Genomic DNA, 24,639 nt, shown 5'->3' with positions numbered 1-24,639 from the left:
TTGTGTAGGTATGCTTCTGCAACACCCAAGCAAATGGCTGCATATTTTGGGATAACTTCTATAGGGTAACCAGTAATCTAGTACTGTTTGTCAGAACTGAATTTTTAAAAGTACCCAATTAAAGTCAATGGAAAAATATAATTAGCAGCAGTGTCTCACCCAAAACAGCTGAGAAAGGAGCTGGAAGTTTGTTTAATTATTATTTTGCAAACATAAGATCTTCTTTCCCTTCCAGCTTTCATTCACATCTTTTTGCTGATAATGTACTTTTGAAATAAATTCACTCTTCCAAAAGTACCCATTAGTGGTGTTGTTACACATATCAAATCTCTCAGTGACTGCTCAGTGATCACTGTCATTAATGGACTTTCTCCATTCAATATAATCCTTACATGAAACAATATTTTATGTTAAACAGTATCTACTCATGGTTAGAATCATAACCTGGATGGGGCAAGCAGATCTCATCAGATATTGGTTGCTAAGCAGGGTCAGCCCTGGTTAGTACTTGGATAGACCACCAAGGAAGTCCAGGGTCACTATGCAGGGGCAGACAATGGCAAACCACCTCTGGATATCGCTTGCCTTGAAAACCCTGTGAGGTCACCATATGTCGGTTGTGTGTTGACAGTACTTTCTGCCACCACCACCACCACTCATGCTTGGCAATGAAAACCCTTTTAAAATCAGCAGTCAGATATATCTAAGTGAATACGCTGATGACACCCAGCTCTATCTCCTGATGGACAGCTGCCCCGACTTCCCCCCGGAACCATTTGCCAGATGTTTGGAAGCGGTAACTGGATAGCTGGAACAGAGTTGTCTGAAAGTCAACCCCTCTAAGATGAAGGTCCTATGGTTAGGAAGTAGGGAGACAGATCAGGAAGTAAATTTGCCCTGCCTGGCAGGAACACAACTTACCATCGCGTCCCAATCCAGGAATTTGGGGGTAACCATAGATGCCTTCCTAACTATGTAGGCACAGGTCAAGAGGGTATCTGGTCAGGCTTTTTCCATCTTTGCCAGGCCTGGCTACTAGCGCCATACTTGTCCCCTGACTACCTAGCCACAGTGATCTATGTGACAATCACCTCCAGGCTAGGTTTCTGTAACTCGCCCTAAGCAGGCCTGCCCTTGTTCTTGACCTAGAAATTACAGCTGGTGCAAAATGCAACTGCTAGGGTCCTTACAGGAACATCCTGGAGGGCTCATATCCAGCCTGTGCTGAGGCAGCTGCATTGGTTGCCAGTTGCTGCCCAGATCAGGTTCAAGGTTTTGGTTCTGACTAAGACCCTATGTGGTTTGGCCCCACATATCTGAGGGACTGCCTTTTGCCCTATGCCCCCACAGGGCTTTACGCTCTGTGGGTACTGATTTGTTGGCGATTCCCGGCCCTAGAGAGGCATGCCTGGCCTTGACTAGGGCCAGGGCCTTTTTGGTTCTGGCCCCAACCAGGTGGAATGAGCTGCTGGGTGAACTGCGGGAGCTTTCTGCATTCTGCAGGGCCTGCAAAATGGAACTCTTCCACCAGGTCTTTGGTTGAGGCCAGGGCAGTGAGGAAGATCATGCCACCCCTCCCAGGGCTGGTGTTAGCACCTGGATTATTGCCAGCTAAGCCCCCTCTCCCTCCCCAATAGTGGGTATCAGTCTTTTTGGGTGCGGGAATTCGGTTATTTTATCGCCTGTGGTTTTCTGTATTGTATTGGTATGTCCTTTTAACTGGGGTTTTAATGGGTTTTAATGAGGACTTCATGACCCGCCATGAGCCACTGTATGGGAGTGGTGGGATATAAATCACATAAAATAAATAAATAAATTTTCTTCATGACTTAAAGACTTTAATTTTAAAAGTGTATATTATTCACTCTAACAGTTACTACAGTTTAAGAAATAAGCAGACCTTTACTAACAAGGTGGTTTTAATGTTGCATGTAACATACCTTCCAAAGTGTTTCTGCGGCCATCAGCACCAATTATTACATTGAACTCATATTCTGACAAAGGATGATCTATTGGGAGAAATTCAGCCCGCCAACCTATTTCTGAAACAAATGTACCTGTTAGCTAACATACAACTTAAACAAGAAGTAATCATTAGTTTAGATTAGACATAATATAATTTGCTGAAATAAGGTCTTAGCAACACATCAAGGAAGTTCATGGGAAACCTTTATTTATACATTCGTCATGAATCCAGAAAATACTCTTGGTAGCTATGACACACTCAAGATCACACTCAACAATGTGGCGAGCAATTAATAATAAATCCAACCAGGCTGTTCTTATGCTACCCTACTTTAACTACCCTACTTTAACTACCCTACTTCCATTTATGATAAATAATAATGAAATGAAATAACAGGCATTGAGAATTCACAACTAGATCTTTAATGGGTAACATCTATTCACTTGGTTCTTTAAAACTTGAACAAACCAAAATGAACAAAACTGTTAGGGGATATTTAAAAAGCCACACAAAAACATAATTACAATCAATGGCATTAGTGTTGAAATGAAACCTTTGAAATAAAAAGAGTCAGTAAATTTACCAAGGTCATTTATAATTATTCAGCCTGAGGTCACAGATGTTTCACTGCATGGAGGCATATATGCAAAATAGCTACATCATACTAAATTCACCCTGTAACAGAAAATAAACCTAGAGTGATATTGCAGTCCTAAGAGAGAAGGGACGCTTTGTCTAATATGTCTTTCACATATTTCCATCCAAGGAAATGCATGTACAGATCCAATAAATTAAAATAAGCAACTGTTTGACAATTGTCAGCTTATGCAGGTAGGCAGACTGGGAATGAGAGCTAAGGTAAGGTAAGTCTGATTTCAGTTAATATTCCTAGGAAAAAGACAAAAGGTTTTAGGAAGCTGAATCTTTGACTACGCAACATTCATATTCAACTTTCAAACTTTCAGTCTTCTATACAATAGGTCACAGTTCAATAGTTGCACTTCTTTAGATGAGGGAAAACTAAACCTTGTCAGAAAAGTACACCCCCCAGGTGCTGGTGAGAGGGTACCACTGGGAATATTGTCTGCATGATAGTTATGTTTTTGACAGATATTTCACTTCCTCATTGAAGGACTATAAATTATTTAGATAGTAGTGAATCACTAAGTTGATTATTGAGCTTTTGGAAGTACCATGTAATTTGGGCAAATAATTTTAACAAGCCAGGTATTTGCTTTAGAAAAAAAATCAAGTTATTATAGTGCATTTTGCCATTTGTCTTAAATTAAGCCAAAATTTGATGGGAAGTAAGCTCTTCCACTGGAAGCATTCCAATTCTCACCACTATAAAGCAGTTTCTTTAGTACTTTGTTCTGTTAAAAAGAAACATCTCTCGGTAGAGCCCTCATATTTCAGTGCTTACAGAGTTTATATAGCTAGTACCATTTCTATGATTTTTAAAACTGAAGCAACTTGGCTATCCCAGTGAACATACCAAAATGTCTATATGCCACGTTTTAGCTTAGACTGTTATGTTGCTCATACTGGAAAACAGTAATCCTAACTGGCAATAAACTTCAATCCTATCCAAATTAAACATATGTTCAGTAGCTTTACAGCCAACAAAAACACTTTGTACTTTTTACTGCTTCAGGGCAGCTAAAGGAAAATGGTAGCAAAAATGGCCCAATGCATTCAGATTGTGGGTAAAAGACAAAAGTACACTTTTTCAGGATGACTATTCCTCAAGATGATGGCTAATTATCGTAGCCAAGAGGTTAGAAGTGTCTAGTTATAAGAAAAATATTGTGTTTTATGTCATTAATTTGAAGGGCTTTTTCAAACAAATAAGGGTTGTCATACTTTGATTTTCTTGATCTTCAGGAGGCTCCAGAACTTTCACAAATTCTAAGTTCACATGAATTTCCACTCCCAACATCAGTGCAACTTTGAAAAGAATAAGCTGAAGCTGTCTAATACCTATAATAAAAGAAATAATATGACTATTATTGTAGGATATGCATTATTCTATTGCGGCAATCAGAATGAGAGGAAAGACTTTGGGGTTTTTTTTTAACACAAAAGCATTCCTTTGCTTCTGAAGGTTCACTGTTATATTTTTTCAACTGACAGTTGCTTTTCGACTTAGCCAGCACATTTGGCTTCCTTCATGTTAGAATCATAGAGTCATAGAGTTGGAAGGGGCCATACAGGCCATCTAGTCCAACCCCCTGCTCAACGCAGGATCAGCCCAAAGCATCCTAAAGCATCCAAGAAAAGTGTGTATCCAACCTTTGCTTGAAGACTGCCAGTGAGGGGGAGCTCACCACCTCCTTAGGCAGCCTATTCTACTGCTGAACTACTCTGACTGTGGAAAAAAAATTCCCCCCTGATACCTAGCCTATATCGTTGTACTTGTAGTTTAAACCCATTACTGCTCGTCCTTTCCTCTGCAGCCAATGGGAACAGCATCCTGCCTCCTCCAACCTTCCAAATACTTAAAGAGGGCTATCATGTCCCCTCTCAACCTCCTTTTCTCCAGGCTGAACATTCCCAAGTCCCTCAACCTATCTTTATAGGGCTTGGTCCCTTGGACCAAGGTACAATAGGTATAATAGTGCTCACCAACGTTCTAAAAAGATGCAGTTAACAAACAATAAAGAAACCTTCAGAAGTGCAGCATGCACAAACTAAAAGAAACTAACCAACTGAACCATACTAAAATGTTAAAATAATAATTTGGCTTTTTCAGAAGTACTTGGCATGGACTGTTTCATGCTTGTAGTTTGATATATCTCTGATATACTGGCATACCATATCAGGACAGCCAGTATGATGTAGTGATTAAAAGTGTCAGACTCTAATTTAGAGAGCTAGGTTTGATTCCCTGCTCCTCCAGACATAGTCAGCTGGGTTACCTTGGGCTACTTACAGGGCCATTCCGCACCCAGAAAATAAAGTGAGACATTTACCCTCTGCAGAGGCCATATTTTTGGCGTTTTAAAGGACATCGTCTGCATCCAGCATTCCAGCAGCAATCCGGCAGCTACATCCTCCATTTTAATGCGCTAGCTGGGGAATCCACAAAACTGTGGATTTGTTGTATGTGGGGGAGGAGAGCAACCAGCAACCAGTAGTGCATAACAAAGTAGCCAGAAGTAGTGTGATCTCCATCTGCAGCGACTGCCCTCATGCCTGCCTCCCGTTCCCTTCTCCATGGAACGAGGCTTTTTATTTTTGGGAGCAAGCTGCCTGGAGCAATGAATACACATTGCTCCACAGAGGCAGAAAAAAAATTCCCACCCACCAGTTAGCACACAAAGCATGCCTTTCAAACCCCCTCCCCCAAAATCAGGGGAAAATTACTTTTGTTAATCTTCAAGTATTATAATACCAAAACGGGGTGTCATTAAACTATGCACTATGCACCTATAATTATATACATAGGCATAGTAACAGACAAGTTTTACTTTTTAAAAAAGATCACTTGTCCTTTAAAGCTGGGAGAAAGGTGATTGGCTGGCTGCCATAATTGACAGGCGGGGGGAGACTCATTGGTATAGTGAGTCCCTCTCCTCCGCCATTTTAATCAGTTGTGCAGAGTGCCAGGAAGCATCAGAAAGTGGGAGAAGAATATGAGAGAGCGAGGAGATCAGAAATGGTGGGGGGCGCAATTTCTTATAGCGTTAAGCAATTGTCATTGCTTTATGCTATGTTTTTAGAGGTGTGGAATGACCCACAGTCCTGTTAGAGCTGTTATCACAGAGCAGTTCTGTCACTCAGCCCCACCTACCTCAAAGGGTGTCTGTTGTAGGAAGAGGAAGGGAGGGTAATTGTAAGCCATTTTGAGACTTCTTCAGGTAGTGAAAAGTGGGGTATAATATTAACGTAACCAGATTGTCCCACTTTTGGAGGGACATCTGGGGGCACCTGGTAAATTGTACTTACGTTGAAATTAAAATATATATATTACAATACTATTTTGTGTTCTATGAAAATTTTTGTTGCTTCATATAGACCAAATTTTTAATCAAGAATCCCCCCGGTCAATGGTGTCCCACTTTACCAGTGTTAAAATCTGGTCACCTTAGTATAATATCCAACTCTTCTTCTAAACCAGGGCATCCTGAACAAGCTCAATTGGATGTAACATGCATGTAACTTGAACATTTATTGTGCCAAATATGTCTGACATGAAGATATGAAACAAATATTTAGCATCAGTCTGTGTGGCATGCAAATCTTTTAATCAAACACAGCAAACCTACCCTCATCTCTCATTGTTAGTATACTTACTAATATGATCTATGGATCCAGCACAGAACTTCCCATAAAACTTTTTGGCTCCTAGGCTTCGAAGGTCATGAATAGTAAAAGGCCAAAGATGAAGTACATTGTTTCTTGAAAAAGTGTCCCGCTTCTCTACAACGACAACTTTGACACCCAGGAAGGCAAGTTCTATGGCAGTCCGCAAACCACAAGGGCCTCCTCCAACAATCAAGCACTGGGGAGAGAGGGGGGGGGGAAAGAATTATAACAGGGATTTTGTCATCCATTTTCAAACCTATTTCATTGATTTTATGAACCATTTCTTGGTTTATTTTCTTTTTTCTACTTCTGAAAGCCAAGATGAATCAGCCTATAATAAAATATTAATTACAGTATTTGCTGGCGTATAAGACTACTTTCCCCCCCTGAAAAACATGACTCCAAGTGAGGAGGTCATCCTATACGCCGGGTGCATTTCAGTTGGGATAGACGTAGCTGCCCATAGTGGCCTCCTGATTCCCGCCCACCTCATTCTACTTACCATCCAGTATTGCGTGGTATCCAGCACGGCGGCTCATCAGCATGGCTGCGGCGAGCAACAGCAGCGAGACAGGGGTGCCAGCCTTTTCTGCATGACTGGCCTGTTCTGCTCTGAGGGAAGCAGTGGCACTCTGGCCTGCCCTTGTCTACACAGAGCTTGCACATGCGCATTTGCGCACTAGTGCCGGTCACAGGGAGATGCAGGGGCGGGGCGGAGGCGCTGCATTTGTGCTGTGGCTGTACAATGGTGACAATGATAGGTACCATAATGTAATGTAACAAACTCTATATTTTGAGTGGAAATGTTGGGGGGTCGTCATATACGCCCAGTTGTCTTATGCGCCGGCAAATACGGTAGGTTTAATTGTAAATTATCCTACCAGATTTCAAGGCAGCTTATGGGGGTGTTCTTAGTGGTGGCATCCCCTATTATGATGGAATTTATCTCAATATATGGACTTGCCAGAAATCCAAGGTTGATAACCTATGGGGAACAATGAAACCCTTCTCTGTTTGAGTTGGCTCTGTTTGAGCTCTTGAACAGAGAGAGATACAGATATAGATACAAATAAAATTTGTTAAACATCTATCAGGTGATATGACCACTTCTCGGGTTTCTTGAAGTCTGAAGAATGTTTCAAGTGTTTCTCAATGGTAAAAAAAAGTTAAGAAGGGCTGATCTAGAATGTCAATGAAGAAGAAAATTGAAATTTTCCTCTTTCGCATAGGGAAGCTTGGTTTCTGTCTTATAAAGCAGGGGATATAATCCTGAGCACCTGTAATAGTGGTTTTATTGATGTTGTTTCCAGAATTAGCTACCAGTGTTTCCTTCTGATCCTTGTCCTCACATTCTTGTTTAACCAAGATCAGAGGCAGGTGATCATGAAAAGAACTTCGCGGCGTCCAATTTTTAAGATTAGCAGCATCCCTTCACGATGGTTAATGGTTCCATTTCCCTGTGTCCAGTAGTTAGCCCTTTGTATTCACATTTTCCTTCCAGTAGTGAATTTACTTCCCACTTTTCCATCAGATAGCTGTTTCCACTTGGTGTCCATATCCAACCATGTCTTTTGCAAAGGGTTTTGTTAGTAACTTAAGAAACATTGTATTATTAACTTAAACTTTGAGTTGCTTCTTTGTCAAAGAATTTTGTGCTTCTAACTTAAATATTGGTTACTAGCACAACTCCCCCTTCAAGGATCGCTGCCTTGGAGAACTGAAGATGGCACCATAAAAAAAGCTGGACTTCTGTTCAGCTCTTAAGCCATACCGAGGGTCAGGAGCTTCTGCACCTGGCTGACCTGAGCAGATACGCAAATCTGCTCACCGGTCGCCCCAGGAACCGGGAACGGCATCCTGAGGGTCCTACAGATCCGTGGGGAGATAGGAAGACCGACCTCCCTGCATTAATAGCGGCGTGTGCTCAAGGTCACGATGGCGTCTTTGTCGCAAACAACTTTACAAGCTTGAAACGACCAGCTGACCTTACATTCTTCCCAGACCATCATTTACCAGATCGACAGGAGCAGAAGCTGACAGAAGCTGGAATCTACAACAGTAAGAATTGAAAGCTTTCTGGCTTTTCTCTCTCTTCTCCCACAAGCTCTTCCCTCCCCCCCCCTCAACCAATTCACAAGCGAATTCCTTCTTTCACCGAGTGAGAGACTCCCAGCTAATTATACCCATTAACCAAACAAAGAGAGTGCTTTGAAGATTTATTGGTGAAAGTTCAGTGGGGGAATTTGACTTGATACGGAGATCGACAAACTGATAATTTGGGATCGCTCGTGCTCCCGAGAGACCTCACGAGACTTTCTGTTTATAGTTTGTGACTGCCTAGAACTATAGAAGAATTAACTAAGGCACAGCTTTTTCATTTGTTATGCAAAGGAAACTCAGAGATACTGAAAGCAGTCAACAAGCTGGAAAAGGAAATTCGTGGGACTAAGGGGGAGCTTTTGGATGGAGCCCAAGGTCCGGAGAGACCAGCTGATGACGTAGCTCAGCTAACAGTAAATCAAGTGAAACTTCAATGTCTGGAAGTTAATCAACTGGAGGGAGAGAGTGCCAGAGATATAAAAACCCAAAGTACCTTTAAAGAACCTGGGAAAACAGATTCAAGGAAGGAAAGTACCAAAAACCTGGAAGTCTATTCAGAGCAGGAAATGACTTGGATCAGCAAAATAAAAAGAGTCTACTCAAAAGCGACAACAACTAGGAAGCTATCAGGAGATATTTCTGTGCGACCAGAGGAAGAGATCCAGATTGACAAAGGATTCAGAGCCCCCTCAAAGGCGATTACAAGCAAGAATCAAGTAAGAGATTTCTTTGGCCCTGACAGAAGGACAATCAGAAATACTCTACTATGGAAAAAAACACAATTTCATTTTCTGCGACCACCTGAAAGATGAGCTGAACAATGGAGTACTCTCCTGGCTTCCTGTGGGAAAAATAGCAGCAGTAACCTTTAGGACAGGTCCAATATATGAAGGGAACTGACTTTATATCATTTAAGACAATAATAGAATATATCCTTATAATAGATTATACCCTCCTATGTATCAACAGGAGCCTCTTGTGGCGCAGAGTGGTAAGGCAGCGATATACTGTCTGAAGCTGTCTGCCCATGAGGTTGGGAGTTCAATCCCAGCAGCCGGCTCAAGGTTGACTCAGCCTTCCATCCTTCCGAGGTCGGTAAAATGAGTACCCAGCTTGCTGGGGGGTAAACGGTAATGACTGGGGAAGGCACTGGCAAACCACCCCGTATTGAGTCTGCCATGAAAACGCTAGAGGGCGTCACCCCAAGGGTCAGACATGACTCGGTGCTTGCACAGGGGATACCTTTACCTTTACCTTTATGTATCAACAACTACTTTGTTAAGAAAGATGGTAATAACTCCTAGATCAGGATTAATATGCGATGGGAATTGAATATGTATGTTAATATGTATGCTAAAAGAGGATGACAAATCCTATTTTATAGGCATTAACAAGACGACAGTAGTAATTCTTGGGTCAGGTCCAATTTATGAAGGAGACTGACCTAATATCATTTATGATAATAACAGAATGTATTCCTATAACAGATCATACTCTCATATGTATTAACAATCACTTGGCTAAGAAAAATGGTAAAAACTTCTAGATTAGGAATAATATGTGATGGGAACTAAATATCTATGTTAAAAGAGATGGCAAACCATATCAACTGGTCGCTTTTTCTTTACAACTTCTCTGTAAATGCTTTACATAATAATAAACAATAAAATTATTATTAAAAAAAAAAAAAGGATCGCTGCCTTGTTGTGGCAAGGGGGCTTGCGTAGTTCAGTGAAGCTATGAGCTATACCGTGCAGGGCCACCCAAGACGGACAGGTCATAGCTGAGAGCTCTGACAAAAGGTGATCCACTGGAGAAGGAAATGGCAAACCACTCCAGTATCTTTGCCATGAAAACTCTATGGACAGTTCCAAAAGGCAAAACGTTATGACGCCGGAAGATGAGCCCCTCAGGTCGGAAGGTGTCCAATATGCTACTGGGGATGAGCAGATGGCTAATACGAGTAGCGCCAGAATGAATGAAGCGACTGGCCCAAAGCCGAAAGGACGCTCAGTTGTGGAAGTAACTGGTGGCGAAAAGACAGTCTGATGCTGTAAAGATTTTTATTCCATAGGAACCTGGAACGTCAGATCCATGAATCAAGGCAAGCTGGACGTGGTTAAACAAGAAATGACAAGACTGAACATCGACATTTTAGGAATCAGTGAACTAAAATGGACAGGAATGGGTGAATTTAATTCATATGACCATCAGGTATACTACTGTGGACAAGAATCTCGCAGAAGAAATGGAGTAGCCTTCATAATCAATAAGAGAGTAGGAAAAGCAGTCTTGGGATACAATCCCCAAAATGACAGAATGATCTCAGTTCGAATCCAAGGCAAACCATTCAATGTCACAGTGATCCAGGTCTATGCCCCAACCACTGCTGCTGAAGAGGGTGAAGTTGATCAGTTCTATGAAGCCTTACAACACCTTCTAGAAGCAACGCCAAAAAATGATGTGCTTATCATCATGGGGGATTGGAATGCTAAAGTAGGAAGCCAAAAGATAACCGGGATAACAGGCAAGTTTGGCCTTGGAGTACAAAATGGAGCAGGGCACAGGCTGGTAGAATTTTGTCAAGAGAATACAACGGTCATAGCAAACACTCTTTTCCAACAACCCAAGAGACGACTCTACACATGGACATCACCAGACGGTCAACACAGAAATCAGATTGACTATGTCCTCTGCAGCCAAAGATGGAAAAGTTCTATCCAGTCAATAAAAACAAGACCAGGAGCTGATTGTGGTTCAGATCATGAGCTTCTTGTTGCAAAATTTAGGCTTAAATTGAAGAAAGTAGGGAAAACCACTAGGCCACTCAGGTATGAACTAAATCATATCCCCAACGAATACACAGTAGAGGTGACAAATAGATTTAAGGAATTAGATCTGATAGACAGAGTGCCTGAAGAACTATGGACGGAGGTTCGTGACATTGTACAAGAGGTAGCAACTAAAACCATCCCAAAGAAAAAGAAATGCAAGAAATCAAAATGGCTGTCTGAGGAAGCTTTACAAATAGCTAAGGAGAGAAGGGAAGTGAAAGGCAAGGGAGAAAGAGAAAGATACAACCAATTGAATGCAGAATTCCAGAGAAAAGCTAGAAGAGATAAGAATGCCTTCTTAAATGAACAGTGCAAACAAATAGAAGAAAACAATAGAATGGGGAGGACCAGAGATCTTTTCAAGAAAATTGGAGATATGAAGAGAACATTTCATGCAAAGATGGGTATGATAAGGGACCAAAATGGTAGGGACCTCACAGAAGCAGAAGAGATTAAACAAAGGTGGCAAAATTATACAGAACAACTATACAAGAGCGAGCTTAACATCCCTGATGACCTCAATGGGATAGTTACTGACCTGGAGCCAGACATCCTGGAATGTGAAGTCAAATGGGCCTTAGGAAGTCTGAGCAACAATAAAGCTAGTGGTGGTGACAGCATTCCAGTTGAACTATTCAAAATCTTAAAGGACGATGCAGTAAAAGTGCTACACTCAATATGCCAGCAAATTTGGAAAACTCAACAATGGCCACAGGATTGGAAAAGGTCAGTTTACATTCCAATCCCAAAGAAGGGCAATGCCAAAGAATGTTCAAACTACCACACCATTGCACTCATTTCTTATGCTAGCAAAGTTATGCTCAAAATCCAACAAGCTAGGCTCAAGCAATATGTGGACCGAGAACTTCCAGAAGTACAGGCAGGATTTCGAAGAGGCAGAGGAACTAGAGATCAAATTGCCAACATACGCTGGATCATGGAGAAAGCTAGGGAGTACCAGAATAACGTCTACTTCTGCTTCATGGACTATGCTAAAGCCTTTGATTGTGTGGAGCACAACAAATTGTGGCAAGTTCTTAAAGAGATGGGAATACCAGAGCATCTTATTTGTCTCTTGAGAAATTTATATGCAGGTCAAGAAGCAACAGTGAGAACTGAACATGGAATCACTAACTGGTTCAAAATTGAGAAAGGAGTTCGGCAAGGCTGTATACTGTCGCCTTGCCTATTTAACTTGTATGCAGAGCACATCATGAGAAATGCGGGATTAGAGGAGTCACAAATTGGGATCAAGATTGCAGGGAGAAATATCAACAACCTCAGATATGCAGATGATACCACTCTAATGGCAGAAAGTGAAGAGGAACTAAAGAGCCTGTTGATGAGGGTGAAGGAGGAGAGTGCAAAAGTTGGCTTGAAACTCAACATCAAGAAAACAAAGATCATGGCATCCGGCCCTCTCAATTCATGGCAAATAGATGGGAAAGAAATGGAGAGTGACAGATTTTATTTTCCTGGGCTCCAAGATCACTGCAGATGGGGACTGCACCAAAGAAATTAAAAGACGCTTGCTCCTGGGGAGGAAAGCTATGGCAAATCTAGACAGCATCCTAAAAAGCAGAGACATCACCCTGCCAATAAAAGTGTGTTTAGTCAAGGCTATGGTATTCTCAGTTGCAATGTATGGCTGCGAAAGTTGGACCATAAGGAAGGCCGAGCGTCAAAGAATTGAGGCTTTTGAACTCTGGTGCTGGAGAAGACTCTTGCGAGTCCCTTGGACTGCAAGGCGAACAAACCGGTCAGTCCTAGAGGAGATCAGCCCTGACTGCTCTTTAGAAGGCCAGATCCTGAAGATGAAACTCAAATACTTTGGCCACCTCATGAGAAGGAAGGACTCCCTGGAGAAGAGCCTAATGCTGGGAGCGATCGAGGGCAAAAGAAGAAGGGGACGACAGAGAATGAGGTGGCTGGATGGAGTCACTGAAGCAGTAGGTGCAAACTTAAATGGACTCCGGGGAATGGTAGAGGACAGGAAGGCCTGGAGGATCATTGTTCATGGGGTCGCGATGGGTTGGACACGACTTCGCACATAACAGCAACAACTAACACAACTGATTTTGTGTCACTGACTTAAGAAACTATGCATCTTGAACAGCACTGGCAACAGCACTGAAGCCAGTTTGGTGTAGTGGTTAGGGGTGCGGACTTCTAATCTGGCAAGCTGGGTTTGAATTTGCACTCTCCCACATGCAACCAGCTGGGTGACCTTGGGCTTGCCACAGCATTGATAAAGCTATTTTGACTGAGCCGCTTTGAGCCTCCTTCGGGTAGGGAAAAGCGGCATATAAGAACCAACTCTTCTTCTTCTATATTATTAAATTATTAAATATACTAATAAAATGAATCAGTTGGTTCAAGATAATGAATTAGAAAAATCAGGATTGTTATACAGGCTTTAATGACAGCTCAGTGAGTTCCACACATGCAATTTATTGCTGCTGTTCTTAGCAGTCAATCTACTAGCAAAGCAATCACATGGAGCTCAGGGATCCTGCATATTTTCTTTCCTTCCTCAGTTTACCAGATTCCAAACTGATTTATTTTATTACAGACATGCCCACACAGTAGCATTTTCGCAATGGTAGACATTTTCTCTCCATAAACTACAGTGGTTTTAAAGCTGTGATTTAATAGTGGGCACTGAAATAGACAACAGGTTCTCTGAATCCCAGATTTTTAAAAAAAGTCTCTATCCCCTTTCCTTGTGCAGATAAACAGAAAACAGCATGTCTGTACAAGGAAATAGGTTAGAGACATGTTTTTAAAAATGAAAACTGAGAACTTTGAATATTTTAGTATGATAGTCATGATGATGATGATGTTATCTGTTCAGTCGTGTCTGACCCTCGCCGTTTCTATAGGAAAGTTTTTGCCATATTTTTCTGTCAATGACCGCTTCTTTTGGTTGGTTCATGGTCATCCCTGTGTTGGCTTTGATTGTGTCGAGCCAGCAGATCCTTCGGCGACCACGTTTCCTTTTGCCGCTGACCATGCCGAGCATTAGTGATTAATGATTTTTCTAATGAATGATATCATACTGATGTTATTAAATCTCCTGTTTAAAAAACTACCAAAAACCTGATTTATAAAACACCAAGGGTTGCCAGCTGTGAGTTGGGAAACACGTGCTACTACGTGTGATCTAAGGGGAGCTATAAGAAGTATTTCAAGGTAATAATGTAAACATGTTTTTGTTGTTAGGTGCGAAGTCATGTCCGACCCATTGCGACGCCATGGACAATGATCCTCCAGGCCTTCCTGTCCTCTACCATTCCCTGGAGTCCATTTAAGTTTGCACCTACTGCTTCAGGGACTCCATCCAGCCACCTCATTCTCTGTCGTCCCCTTCTTCTTTTGCCCTCGATCGCTCCCAGCATTAGGCTCTTCTCCAGGGAGTGCTTCCTTCTCATGAGGTGGCCAAAGTATTTGAGTTTCATCTTCAGGATCTTGCCTTCTAAGGAGCAGTCAGGGCTGATCTCCTCTAGGACTGACCAGTTTGTTCACCTTGCAGTCCAAGTTACTCGCAAGAGTCTTCTCCAGCACCAGAGTTCAAAAGCCTCAATACTTTGATGCTCGGCCTTCCTTATGGTCCAACTTTCACAGCCGTACATTGCAACTGGGAATACCATAGCCTTGACTAAACGCACTTTTGTTGCCAGGGACATGTCTCTGCTTTTTAGGATGCTGTCTAGATTTGCTGTCTAGTGTAAACATAGACCTGTCTAAAACTAGATAGATACAGCTATTTCCTTATGCCTGACATGAAGCAAAAAACAAAATCTGCTTCAACTACCTCTTCCACTACTGCATCACTGGACTAAAACCTTTCATTTATCCATCCTGAAAAATCAACTCATTTGTATTATGACACATTTCAGAACCTAATAACAGCAATTCTCTTCCTTTTTGCAATTTAATCTTGAATATAATGAGAACATGCCTTTAAACCTTAATAAGAATATTTGACAACCCACCTCTCAGCATTACAATCTGGCCTTTCCAATTACTTTTGTGTGCTTTCCACCTGTCAAAGTGACCAATACAAGAAACACAAGCTAAACTTACACTCTGTTAATTCATTCTGTTTTACTCAGAACCTTTTGCAATCTTTGATTATAGAGTAAGGGAAAATAAAATCCCACTTTTGTTCACAGCTCATTAAATTTGTCACTAAGACATTTAAAATGTCACTTTAAGACCATAAAGAGGCTTTTTTGCTCAGTTTAAAAGAAAAGATTACTATGCTAATCTAACTGACTGCTTCTATTATATGTCTTAAATAAATATTAATATGGTAAACTCACACATCTTCTCTAAATTGCACATAGTGTAGCTGTTACTTGAACAAATATTATGTTTCCATAACATCTTCAGAAAATAACTTCTATTTCTATGCAAAGTGATTTTCCCACGCAAGTACTCAACCCCCCCCCCCCCCCCGCTCCATCATTTTAACTCAGGCCAAGAAAACAGCAAAACTGTTAGAATTTCCTGGATTTCATTTGAACTTAATTCACATGAAATGTAAGTAATTTCTGCCATTTCTTTCTTCAACGTGCAGCCCTTCGGTGTTCCCAAAGGTAATTCCAATTCTCAAGACTGGCTTTTTGATATGCGGAAACAAGAAAGGGTAAAGGCAGGTGGTAAAAATCCATTGGTAAATTCACTAGACTCACAGTTTAATATGACAGCACTCCAATCATTTGGCTTTTGAAAAAGTACATGAGTTACCAGTATTTTCAGATATCCCTGGGACAAGCATCTTATGACGTACTTTGTTTTACTTCTACCTAACATTTTAATTCCTTAAATTTTCAAAATAATATGCTTACTTGTACAGAACAAGTCACTCTTACGGTTTACTACTGATATCCTTATCCATGGTTCTTGAACCAGATATCCATATCCATGGTTCCTCTATATATTTGTGAAACAGCTTGGGGGGTGGGACGTGTCCAGCTGTTCAAGTCGGAATAGGGCCAATCAGGGTGCAGCTCTCATCCATCCCTGGACTCTAGTTTCTTTGCTCTCAGACACGCCTCAGTGCCTGGAGCCAGCAGCAGGTAAGGGAAGAGGGTCATGGGCAAAGGGTCATGGTGGAGGGCTGGCTAATGGGGTCTCTCAGCCTGCTAAGCAGGGCCGGCCAATGAGGGCCTCTTGGCCTGCTAGGCTGGGCCTGCTAACCAGGGCCTCTTGGCCTGCTAGGCTGGGCCTGCTAATGAGCTCTGTTGGCCCTGCTAACGAGCTGGCCCACCCCACTTGATCCAGCTGCAAGCTGCAGCCCAAAGACACCTTAAGCTGCCTGGCTGGGGGCCAGGGGAGGGGACCCTTTCAATGCCTGTTCTTAGCAATGGGCTTTGAATCTAGTCTATATATAATTATTAAGCAATGTTTTCCCAGACGAATATGGACACATCTAGAGATAGTAGTAGGCAAGGTAGAGTGTCTGGGTGGTGGGTTGACATGGACATAGGGGTTGTCAAGAGGCACTTGGCTGTACTGGATGAGTTTAAATCCTCTGGAATAGATGGTATGCACCCATGATTACTCAAAGAACTTTCTGGAGAGCTTGCAGAACTGTTATCCGTCTTTAGGGCCTCTTGGAGGACTGCAGAAGTGCCAGAAGACTGAAGGAGAGTGAATGTTATTCCAATCTTCAAAAAAGGGAGGAGAGATGACCCAGGAAATTACAAACTAGTGAGTGTGACCTCAGTTGCAGGAAAGATAATGGAGCAGATTTTAAAGGTGGTGATCTGCAAACATCTGAAGGACAATTTGTTGATCCAGGTAAGTCAGCATGGATTTTATTCCAACAGGGCCTGCCAGACCAACCTGGATTCCTTCTTTGACTGAGTGTTGGTCTTATTAGAAAATGGGAACTCAGTCGGTGTTTACCAGAACTTTAGTAAAGCTTTTGACATTGTTCCCATGATTATTATTAATTAAAGGTAAAGGTATCCCCTGTGCAAGCATCAAGTCATGTCTGACCCTTGGGGTGATGCCCTCTAGCGTTTTCATGGCAGACTCAATACGGGGTGGTTTGCTAGTACCTTCCCCAGTCATTACCATTTACCCCCCAGCAAGCTGGGTACTCATTTTACCGACCTCGGAAGGATGGAAGGCTGAGTCAACCTTGAGCCGGCTGCTGGGATTGAACTCCCAGCCTCATGGGCAGAGTTTTCAGACTGCATATCTGCTGCCTTACCACTCTGCGCCACAAGAGGCTCTTTATTATTAATTAAATGTATTTAATTAATTATGTTCTCATGGGTAAACTGTAGGACTGCAGATTGGATTTTCAGATGGTTAGGTGGACAGGGACTGGTTAGAAAACCACACCCAAAGAGTGGTTGTCAAGGGTTGTTCATCAGAGGGGAGGGGAGTAGTGGGGTGCCACAGGGCTCGGTACTGGGTCTGGTACTTTTAAAACTTTTAATCAGTCATCTGGAAGAGGGGTGGAGGGACTCCTCATTAAATATGCAGATGACAACAAATTGGAAGAAGTAGCGAACACCCCAGAAAACAGTTCAATTAGTTCTGAACACACTAGAAAAGTAGGCAAATGAGAACAAGGTGTAATTCAATAAGGATAAGTACAGAGTTCTACATCTGGGTCACAAAAATGAGAAGCATGCATACTGAATGGTAGATACACTTCTGGCTAGCAGTGTGTGTGAACAAGACCTCGGGGTACTTTTGAAGTATAATCAAAATATGAGCGGACAGTGTGATGTAGTGGCAGAGAAGGTAAATGCTGTTTGGACATAGTCCTGCTGTATACTGCACTGGTCAGACTGCACCTGGAGTACTGTGTGCAGCTCTGGAGGCCTCACTTCAAAATGAACATGGACAAAATTGAGAGGGGGCAGAGGAGAGCATTAAGGATGATCTGGGGCCTATGAAGAAAGGCTAAGGGACTTGGGAATGTTTAGCCTGGAGAATAATTGTTGTCTTTAAGAATTTGAAACATTGTCACTTAGAGGAACGCAATGGAGCCAGTGGTTCCTGTTGGCAGCAAAGGATGGGATCTGCAGTAATAGCTTTAAATTACGTGTAGAATAGTACCTGCTAGATATCAAGGGGAGGGGGAAAGCACAGTCAGAGTAATTCATCAGTGGAATCGGTTGCCTGAGGAGGTGGTGAGCTCCTCCTCAGTGGCAGTCTTTAAGCAGTGGCTGGACAGATACTTATCATGGATACTTTGGGCTGATTCTTCATTGAGTGGGGGTTGGAAAAGAGGGCCTGTATGGATCCTTCCAATTCTATGATTCTAATATTAATATATGCATTTTTAAAAGCACATTACTATTAGCTTTTTATTAAACCTTAGGAATACACATTGATCTTTTGAGAGAATATTTTATTTTGCATATATTTAATCAAAATATTTCCTAGATAGACACATATCTATATCATAACATAGTACAGCCATAAAAAGCAATTATTTAATTGCTTTATTTGTATTTAACCTGATACTTAAAACCTGTTCCAGCGAAAGTGATATATATATTTTGGTAGAATAAACATAAACGATTCAATACACTTTTACTAGCTCATTCTGAGTTGAAGCTTCTCATTCTATAAATGAATCATAAATTGACAACAGAATTACGATATATAATCAAGCACTTTATTTTTTACTGTAGTATAGAAAATCCATATATTTACTTTTAAATATTTTTAGTCATAGTAAAAATAGGACACGTTTTTCTTAAAATACCAGATAACCCAAACAAATCCATCTAGACATATCAACTGATAAGCATTTGGAGACTTTATTATGGAATTGAACAACAAAGTGCTTAAATACATAATCCCTTTAAAAAGTCAGTGACATTATTCATCCCATTTCAGCTCTTTGCTAGATTAGTAATTGTGCATGGACCTGAAGCTCTTTAGACTTACAATTTTGCTGGTGACAACAAGGACAAAAAGTCCTAGATGCAACATCTCTGGCATCTGCATGGTTCAGCAGACTCCATTACTGATCCTGGCCTCACAGAACACTATACAGGACTAACATAAGTTTTAAACTACCACACAAAATGAACCATTTTATGGAACAAGTGACTTGGCCTATCAAGGGACAATGCTACACTATCAAACTGACATCACCATGTTATGGCAGGCACGGCCCAACTGACATCCCATACATCAAAGCATAACTTCACACTCTGCAAATACTTACTGCTCAGCTACTTCACAGGATAAGAATCAATATTTTTGATGCAGAAAATTAAATGTGAACCAAGTGGAGACTAACTGGGCAAGTAAAAAAATAAATAAATGCATGACAAATCAATAATTTACATTATTGATGAATGAGAATACATTGATGTCCTAATGCTTTGTTTTCTGTGTTCCTAACAAATCTACATTGTAATTGGTTTGTTCAAAGGGATATTTAAAATATATTTAGAAGCAAATACTGAAAAAAAGAGGTGAGGGCCCTAGTTAGACTGGCTGCCTGATGACAGAGGTGGGCCACAGGGATGGCCAAGTCCTCTATGTAAAGGGCTGCATGATAGCACTCAGGTTTCACTTTCCCCTGCGGCCTGCTGCTTCCTACCCATACTGCCCTCAGTTGCACTCGTCTCATGACATCTGTACATCTGTCTATTCTGTATATGGTATCTATTCTTTCATTATGTCATCAGAGCAGGCAGTTGCACATAGGTAGGATCCATATTTGAGGCTCGTAGCTTGCCATGTGGATATGAAGCTACAGGACCATCCCCAGCCTGCTTGGCTCACATTTCCTGGTGGCAGGATGGGGGGTCCCTCATAGAGGCAGCTGCCCACAGCACCCTCCTCATGGCTGCCACCTCCCAGGTGTTCAGCAAGCATCAGTTCCATGATCCTCACTCTTGACAAAAAGAAAATTAAAAGATGGACAGGAATTCTCCATTGGTTGGCTTGCACAAATGCAGTTCAAGTATGTGCTTCTAATCAATTCTTGTGTGCCGCTGAGGTGGCAAAGAGGAGACATGTTGAGCAGCAAGCCTTGATGGCCATCTGGACACTTCTCCAGATCGCCGCTGATTCTTGCATGCAGAACATACACTCCTTTGCCACCCCGAGGCTCCAAGCAGCAAAGAGTAGGTGTGTTGGTAAGCCTCAGTGGTGGCAGATGCTTGGCTTATATGGGCTTGACTTCTGGAGGCAGCAGGTCCTGCACATACTGGGAAGAGGGTGGCCTGTCAGTAGGTCCAGCCTCTTCCTCTGCTCCCCCTACCAGCCTTACCATGGCTTTTCTCCTGTCCTATGGCTGTCCTTGTGGATCAGAGACTGGAGGTGGTGGTGAAAGCAGGTGGCACCCGCTTTTACCTCAGGCACCTCACTGATCACAGCTTGGTTTCTGGGAACATGCTGTAATTGCCCTCAGCAGTAGTGGTTCCTTCACTGTTCCTAACTTTTTAAAGCAATCTTTTGTGTTACCATGTTGCAGTGTTGTGACACAACAACCTTCTTTTTAAAAGAAAACACTGGGGGAAGGGGGTAATCAAGAGCAGGGAACTGTAAAATGAAGGGGTGCAATTAAAAGAAAGGAGCAAACAGGCACCACTTGTTTGGGGTGGTTTCTGCTCCCTAAACGCCCAGCAGGTAGAAGAGGGCAGCTCTTAGGCACCCTTCCCTTGGGAGGGGGAGGGACAAAGGGGGGAGGGAGGATGGTGACAAGGAAAGAGGCATTCCCAAATGACTCAAAATGGTGGGTGCAGGGGACAAACCAATTGCATGCATTTCCTCATTGGGCAGCCCTGATTTAGATCCCGTTAGCCCCTGCTTCGAAAAGTGAAAACCATATTTCTGAGGATTCCTTGTTGCGGGACAAGTGAGGGGGCAAATCAGGTCTGTGCCAGAAAAGGAAAATTTCAGTGTGGAAATTGACAAAAAACTCAACCCTATACAAATGCAAATCCAATCCAAAGTCCTAGTGCAAATAGTCAAGGTGTCTGTTGTGGGGACAGGAAGGGAATTGTAAGTTACATTGACACTTTTTACAGCAGTGAAAAGCGGGGTATAAAAACCAACCCTAAGACATTTGATTGAAATTGGCTTAAAACATCTAGATTATAAAAGTACAACAATATGATGGTTGACATTCCCTACCAGTATTTGTACATTTATGATGTAGCATATCCTAAATATAGACATATAAATATATCATAAATATATTGACAGGTACATAAATGCTGTTGGGACAAAATATTACTGGGTTGGACAGACTTTAGAAATATTCTTTCAAGGTTAACATGAAGTTCCACATTTTGGTCATGTAGGAAAGTCCTCAGGCAACACATATTCTACTGAAGAATGCCACTTCTATGTACTTAAAATATAACAGAAACAACACCTTGTAACAAGGATAAATTGTTCATCTTTATTTCCCACACCATTGTAAAAGAAGCTGATCAAGGATAACATGTCTAGCTACAATAGCTTCACAAAACTATATTTAATGGAGACTTAAAAAAAAAAAGCCTAGTAATAATTAGAACAAAAGGTGGGGAAAATAATCTCCCTCCTACCTTTCCACGTCCTAGTAATAAACTCTATAAATGAAAATAACCGATTATCTGTCAGAATATGCAAGATCTGTAGTCAGCAATCCTCAACCCCCAGGCCACAACCCGGCGTTGGTCCGTGAGTCAGTACCAGGCTTCACCCCGCTACTGTCTGGGCTGGACCAAGTTAAGGCACTAGTCCTTCCCAAGGGCTCTGCCACAGGGAGTCAGGAGGTGCCTCGAGGGTGGGCGGCACTAGGGAGACTGCGGCCTGGGAAGCCCTACTCCGGAAGAAGTCTGCAGGATCCGGCAAGGGTGGCTGCTGCCATGCTGGCTCCAAGCTCCTCTCGAGCTGGCTCCTCCACCCCCTTGAGCCCTTCACCCCATTGGTCATCGTCGGGGAGCAGCCTCTTTCACAGCACTAGCCCAGTGCGCTGGCCAGTCACAGCACTGAGCGCCACAGTGCCAGGGCCGCCTGATGGTGCTGCCGGATGGGGGAGGAGGAGATGGCCGCTGCTCCTAATGCTGCTGGTCATCCTCACCTCACTGGCATGGAGTCTGAGCCTCTAAAGGCTTCTGCTCCTGCCTGTGCTGCTGGCAGTGGTGGTGGCAGGCCACATGTGGAACTACTGCAAGGAGGCGGAGGAGAATGACAGGTGGGTGGGCAGGAGAGCAGAGCAAGGCTCCCCAGGTGTGCCTTGCCTGTGGCACCGCAGGAGGCTGTGGAGAAGGAGCACCGGACACCGACCTGCTGTCTTCTCCCCCTCACCCCCCTTCCTCCTCCTCTCAGGGAAATGTGCTTCCTCGCCGGCGGCCAGGTGCCATTGGAGTCAGATTTTGAGGCATTGCAAGCGCTGGCGTCATCAGAGTCGCCCGGTAACCTTGGCAACAAGACAACTTGTGGAGGCCATTCAAACCGGCATGGCAGAGGTGAAGGCTTGACCGGTAAGATGGGGGATTCCTGTCCTCCTGTATTGTCTCCCCTCCCCAATTAGGTCCCAGGAATGGGGAGGTTAGCGTGAGGCATTTACTTTGGTGGGGCGTTTTCGGCCGGCTTCAGAGTCCACACAACAGAAATGCACTTTGATCTCAAAGAGATCGGGGGCTTGGTCAAAACAGATGGCCAAAGTTTCCAGCTAAGCTGCCTTTGTGCTTCATACAGATAGCACAAGGGGGGAAAGGCAAGGTTTCTATGGAAACCACCCCCAACTGTGTTGAATACATTTGTCCAAAATGGGCATTAAGGTCTGTATAGCTGTCCCTTAAGACTACCCCCCCCCCTCCTGGCCTCAGTAAAATTGTAAAGTGTTGACTGGTCTCCAGTGATAAAAAGGTTAGGGACCACTGGTGTATATGATTCAAAAAGGATATGAAGAATATCCTTCCTACAAGGAGTGTCAGAGGAGATATGTATAGTCAGATTAGGAAGTTCCTAATTTTTTTCAAACAGTCTCTTCCTATGACCTCATTGTCTCAATTGGAGACTTAATGCTTCCCTAAGTACATTTCCTACCTACTTGCCTCTATAATAGACTGAATGAAGACAGAAGAACAGTTATAGTTATGAATCTCGCCCTCTCTTTCTATACAAAATTTGTTTCTCTTAATAGTAAAACTATTTTAGTCTTTGCAGTCTGGTGCTTTCCACCTCTTTTCATATTAAAACTCTGCAAACATTATCAAATGGAAATCAGGCAGTTCTCCTAAGTACATTCATGGCAGTAACATGCAAAGGCAGAACCCTGCCAAGTAGACTTTTTCAGGGCAAACAACAGCAATCCTTTGCACTATTGGTCTATACAAATCATTTCTTTGCTTAAAGCCTTATAATTCTGTTCAAAACTTCCACTGAGGATTTTACCCACTCTTACTACTGAGTTACTCCTTATGAAGATTCCCAATACATCGAATTGTTTCCTTTTACCTATCATCCTTCTTGACATTTTGTCACCTTCACATATTGACTCTACTCAAGACCCTCATCATCTTAGGCATCCCACCTTGATTCAAGAAATGCTTCTCTTTGATGAAGCTAGCTCATCTATATTCTAAGTTTTCTTATAGTTCAACTGTAAAATTGATCACCTGACTCTGCAACACCAGACTAAGTATGTCATTTCCCCAGATATAAAATATATAGTTCTTTCATGTGCGGACCTGCAGTGCATGTGCGGCCGCCGGATCGCCCTCCCCCACCCACCAGTCCGCAGCCTAAAAAAGGTTGTGGACCACTGCCCTAAAAGTTAGCTTGTCTGTTTATTTGCTATGGTCTATTGTATCTAGCTATTATAATACTGGAAACATATATGCTTACCAAGAATCCTTTCTACAGTGAAGTCAACATTACTCAGTAACTGATTGTTTGAGGATTGATATAATTTAGCCTAATTTAATGTCTTGATACAAAATGTTCCAAGAGTCAAATAGTTTATTTTCTTCCAAGATAATTATGTCTCCTTTATATCATTACATCACCAAGTATTGCTAAAACAAAAGCTTTAAAAACTTAAAAGCTAAATCACACAAAGCCAGTCTAAAAGCAGAATGACTTTATGGTAACTCGTGCAAACATTATGTACCAACTGCCAAACAGAAACAGAGATGGAGGACAAAGGAAACATCTGGATAATCTACCCCATGTTTAGAAACCTAGTATTATTGATATCTTCCGCACAAATCTCGTTTCCTGTTAGGTATCATATCATACAGATATCCTGCAAAGTGTGCTACTGAAATTCGGTGAAAGTTGATGAAGGTTGACCCATATATTGAGATAACAGGCAGAATGGTGCATGCTGCTTAAAAAAATGCAATACTAACACTTCTATGAAATTTCAGGAACAACAAAATCAATCATTCTAGACTACTTCTGCTTTGTTAGGGAGAAAGCTTTGCACAGTATAGC

At 42.3% G+C, this 24,639-nt stretch overlaps 1 protein-coding gene across 8 annotated transcripts in view; it reads right to left on the bottom strand.

The window, feature by feature from the left end:
- MICAL2 (microtubule associated monooxygenase, calponin and LIM domain containing 2) overlaps positions 1-24,639 on the bottom strand; it is a 213,511-nt gene that overhangs the window by 133,933 nt on the left and 54,939 nt on the right. For all 8 annotated transcript variants that reach the window (XM_077321819.1, XM_077321821.1, XM_077321822.1 and 5 more), the window contains exons 3-5: positions 6,263-6,470; positions 3,830-3,946; positions 1,941-2,042 (exon numbers count right to left, since the gene is read on the bottom strand). In XM_077321819.1, coding sequence (XP_077177934.1) covers positions 1,941-2,042; positions 3,830-3,946; positions 6,263-6,470 — 427 coding nt within the window. The remainder of the gene's footprint in view (positions 1-1,940; positions 2,043-3,829; positions 3,947-6,262; positions 6,471-24,639) is intronic.

This window comes from Paroedura picta, chromosome 2 (assembly GCF_049243985.1).
Source record: "Paroedura picta isolate Pp20150507F chromosome 2, Ppicta_v3.0, whole genome shotgun sequence".
NCBI classification, from domain to species: Eukaryota; Metazoa; Chordata; class Lepidosauria; order Squamata; family Gekkonidae; genus Paroedura; species Paroedura picta.
This window is presented reverse-complemented; position numbering and strand designations above follow the sequence as displayed.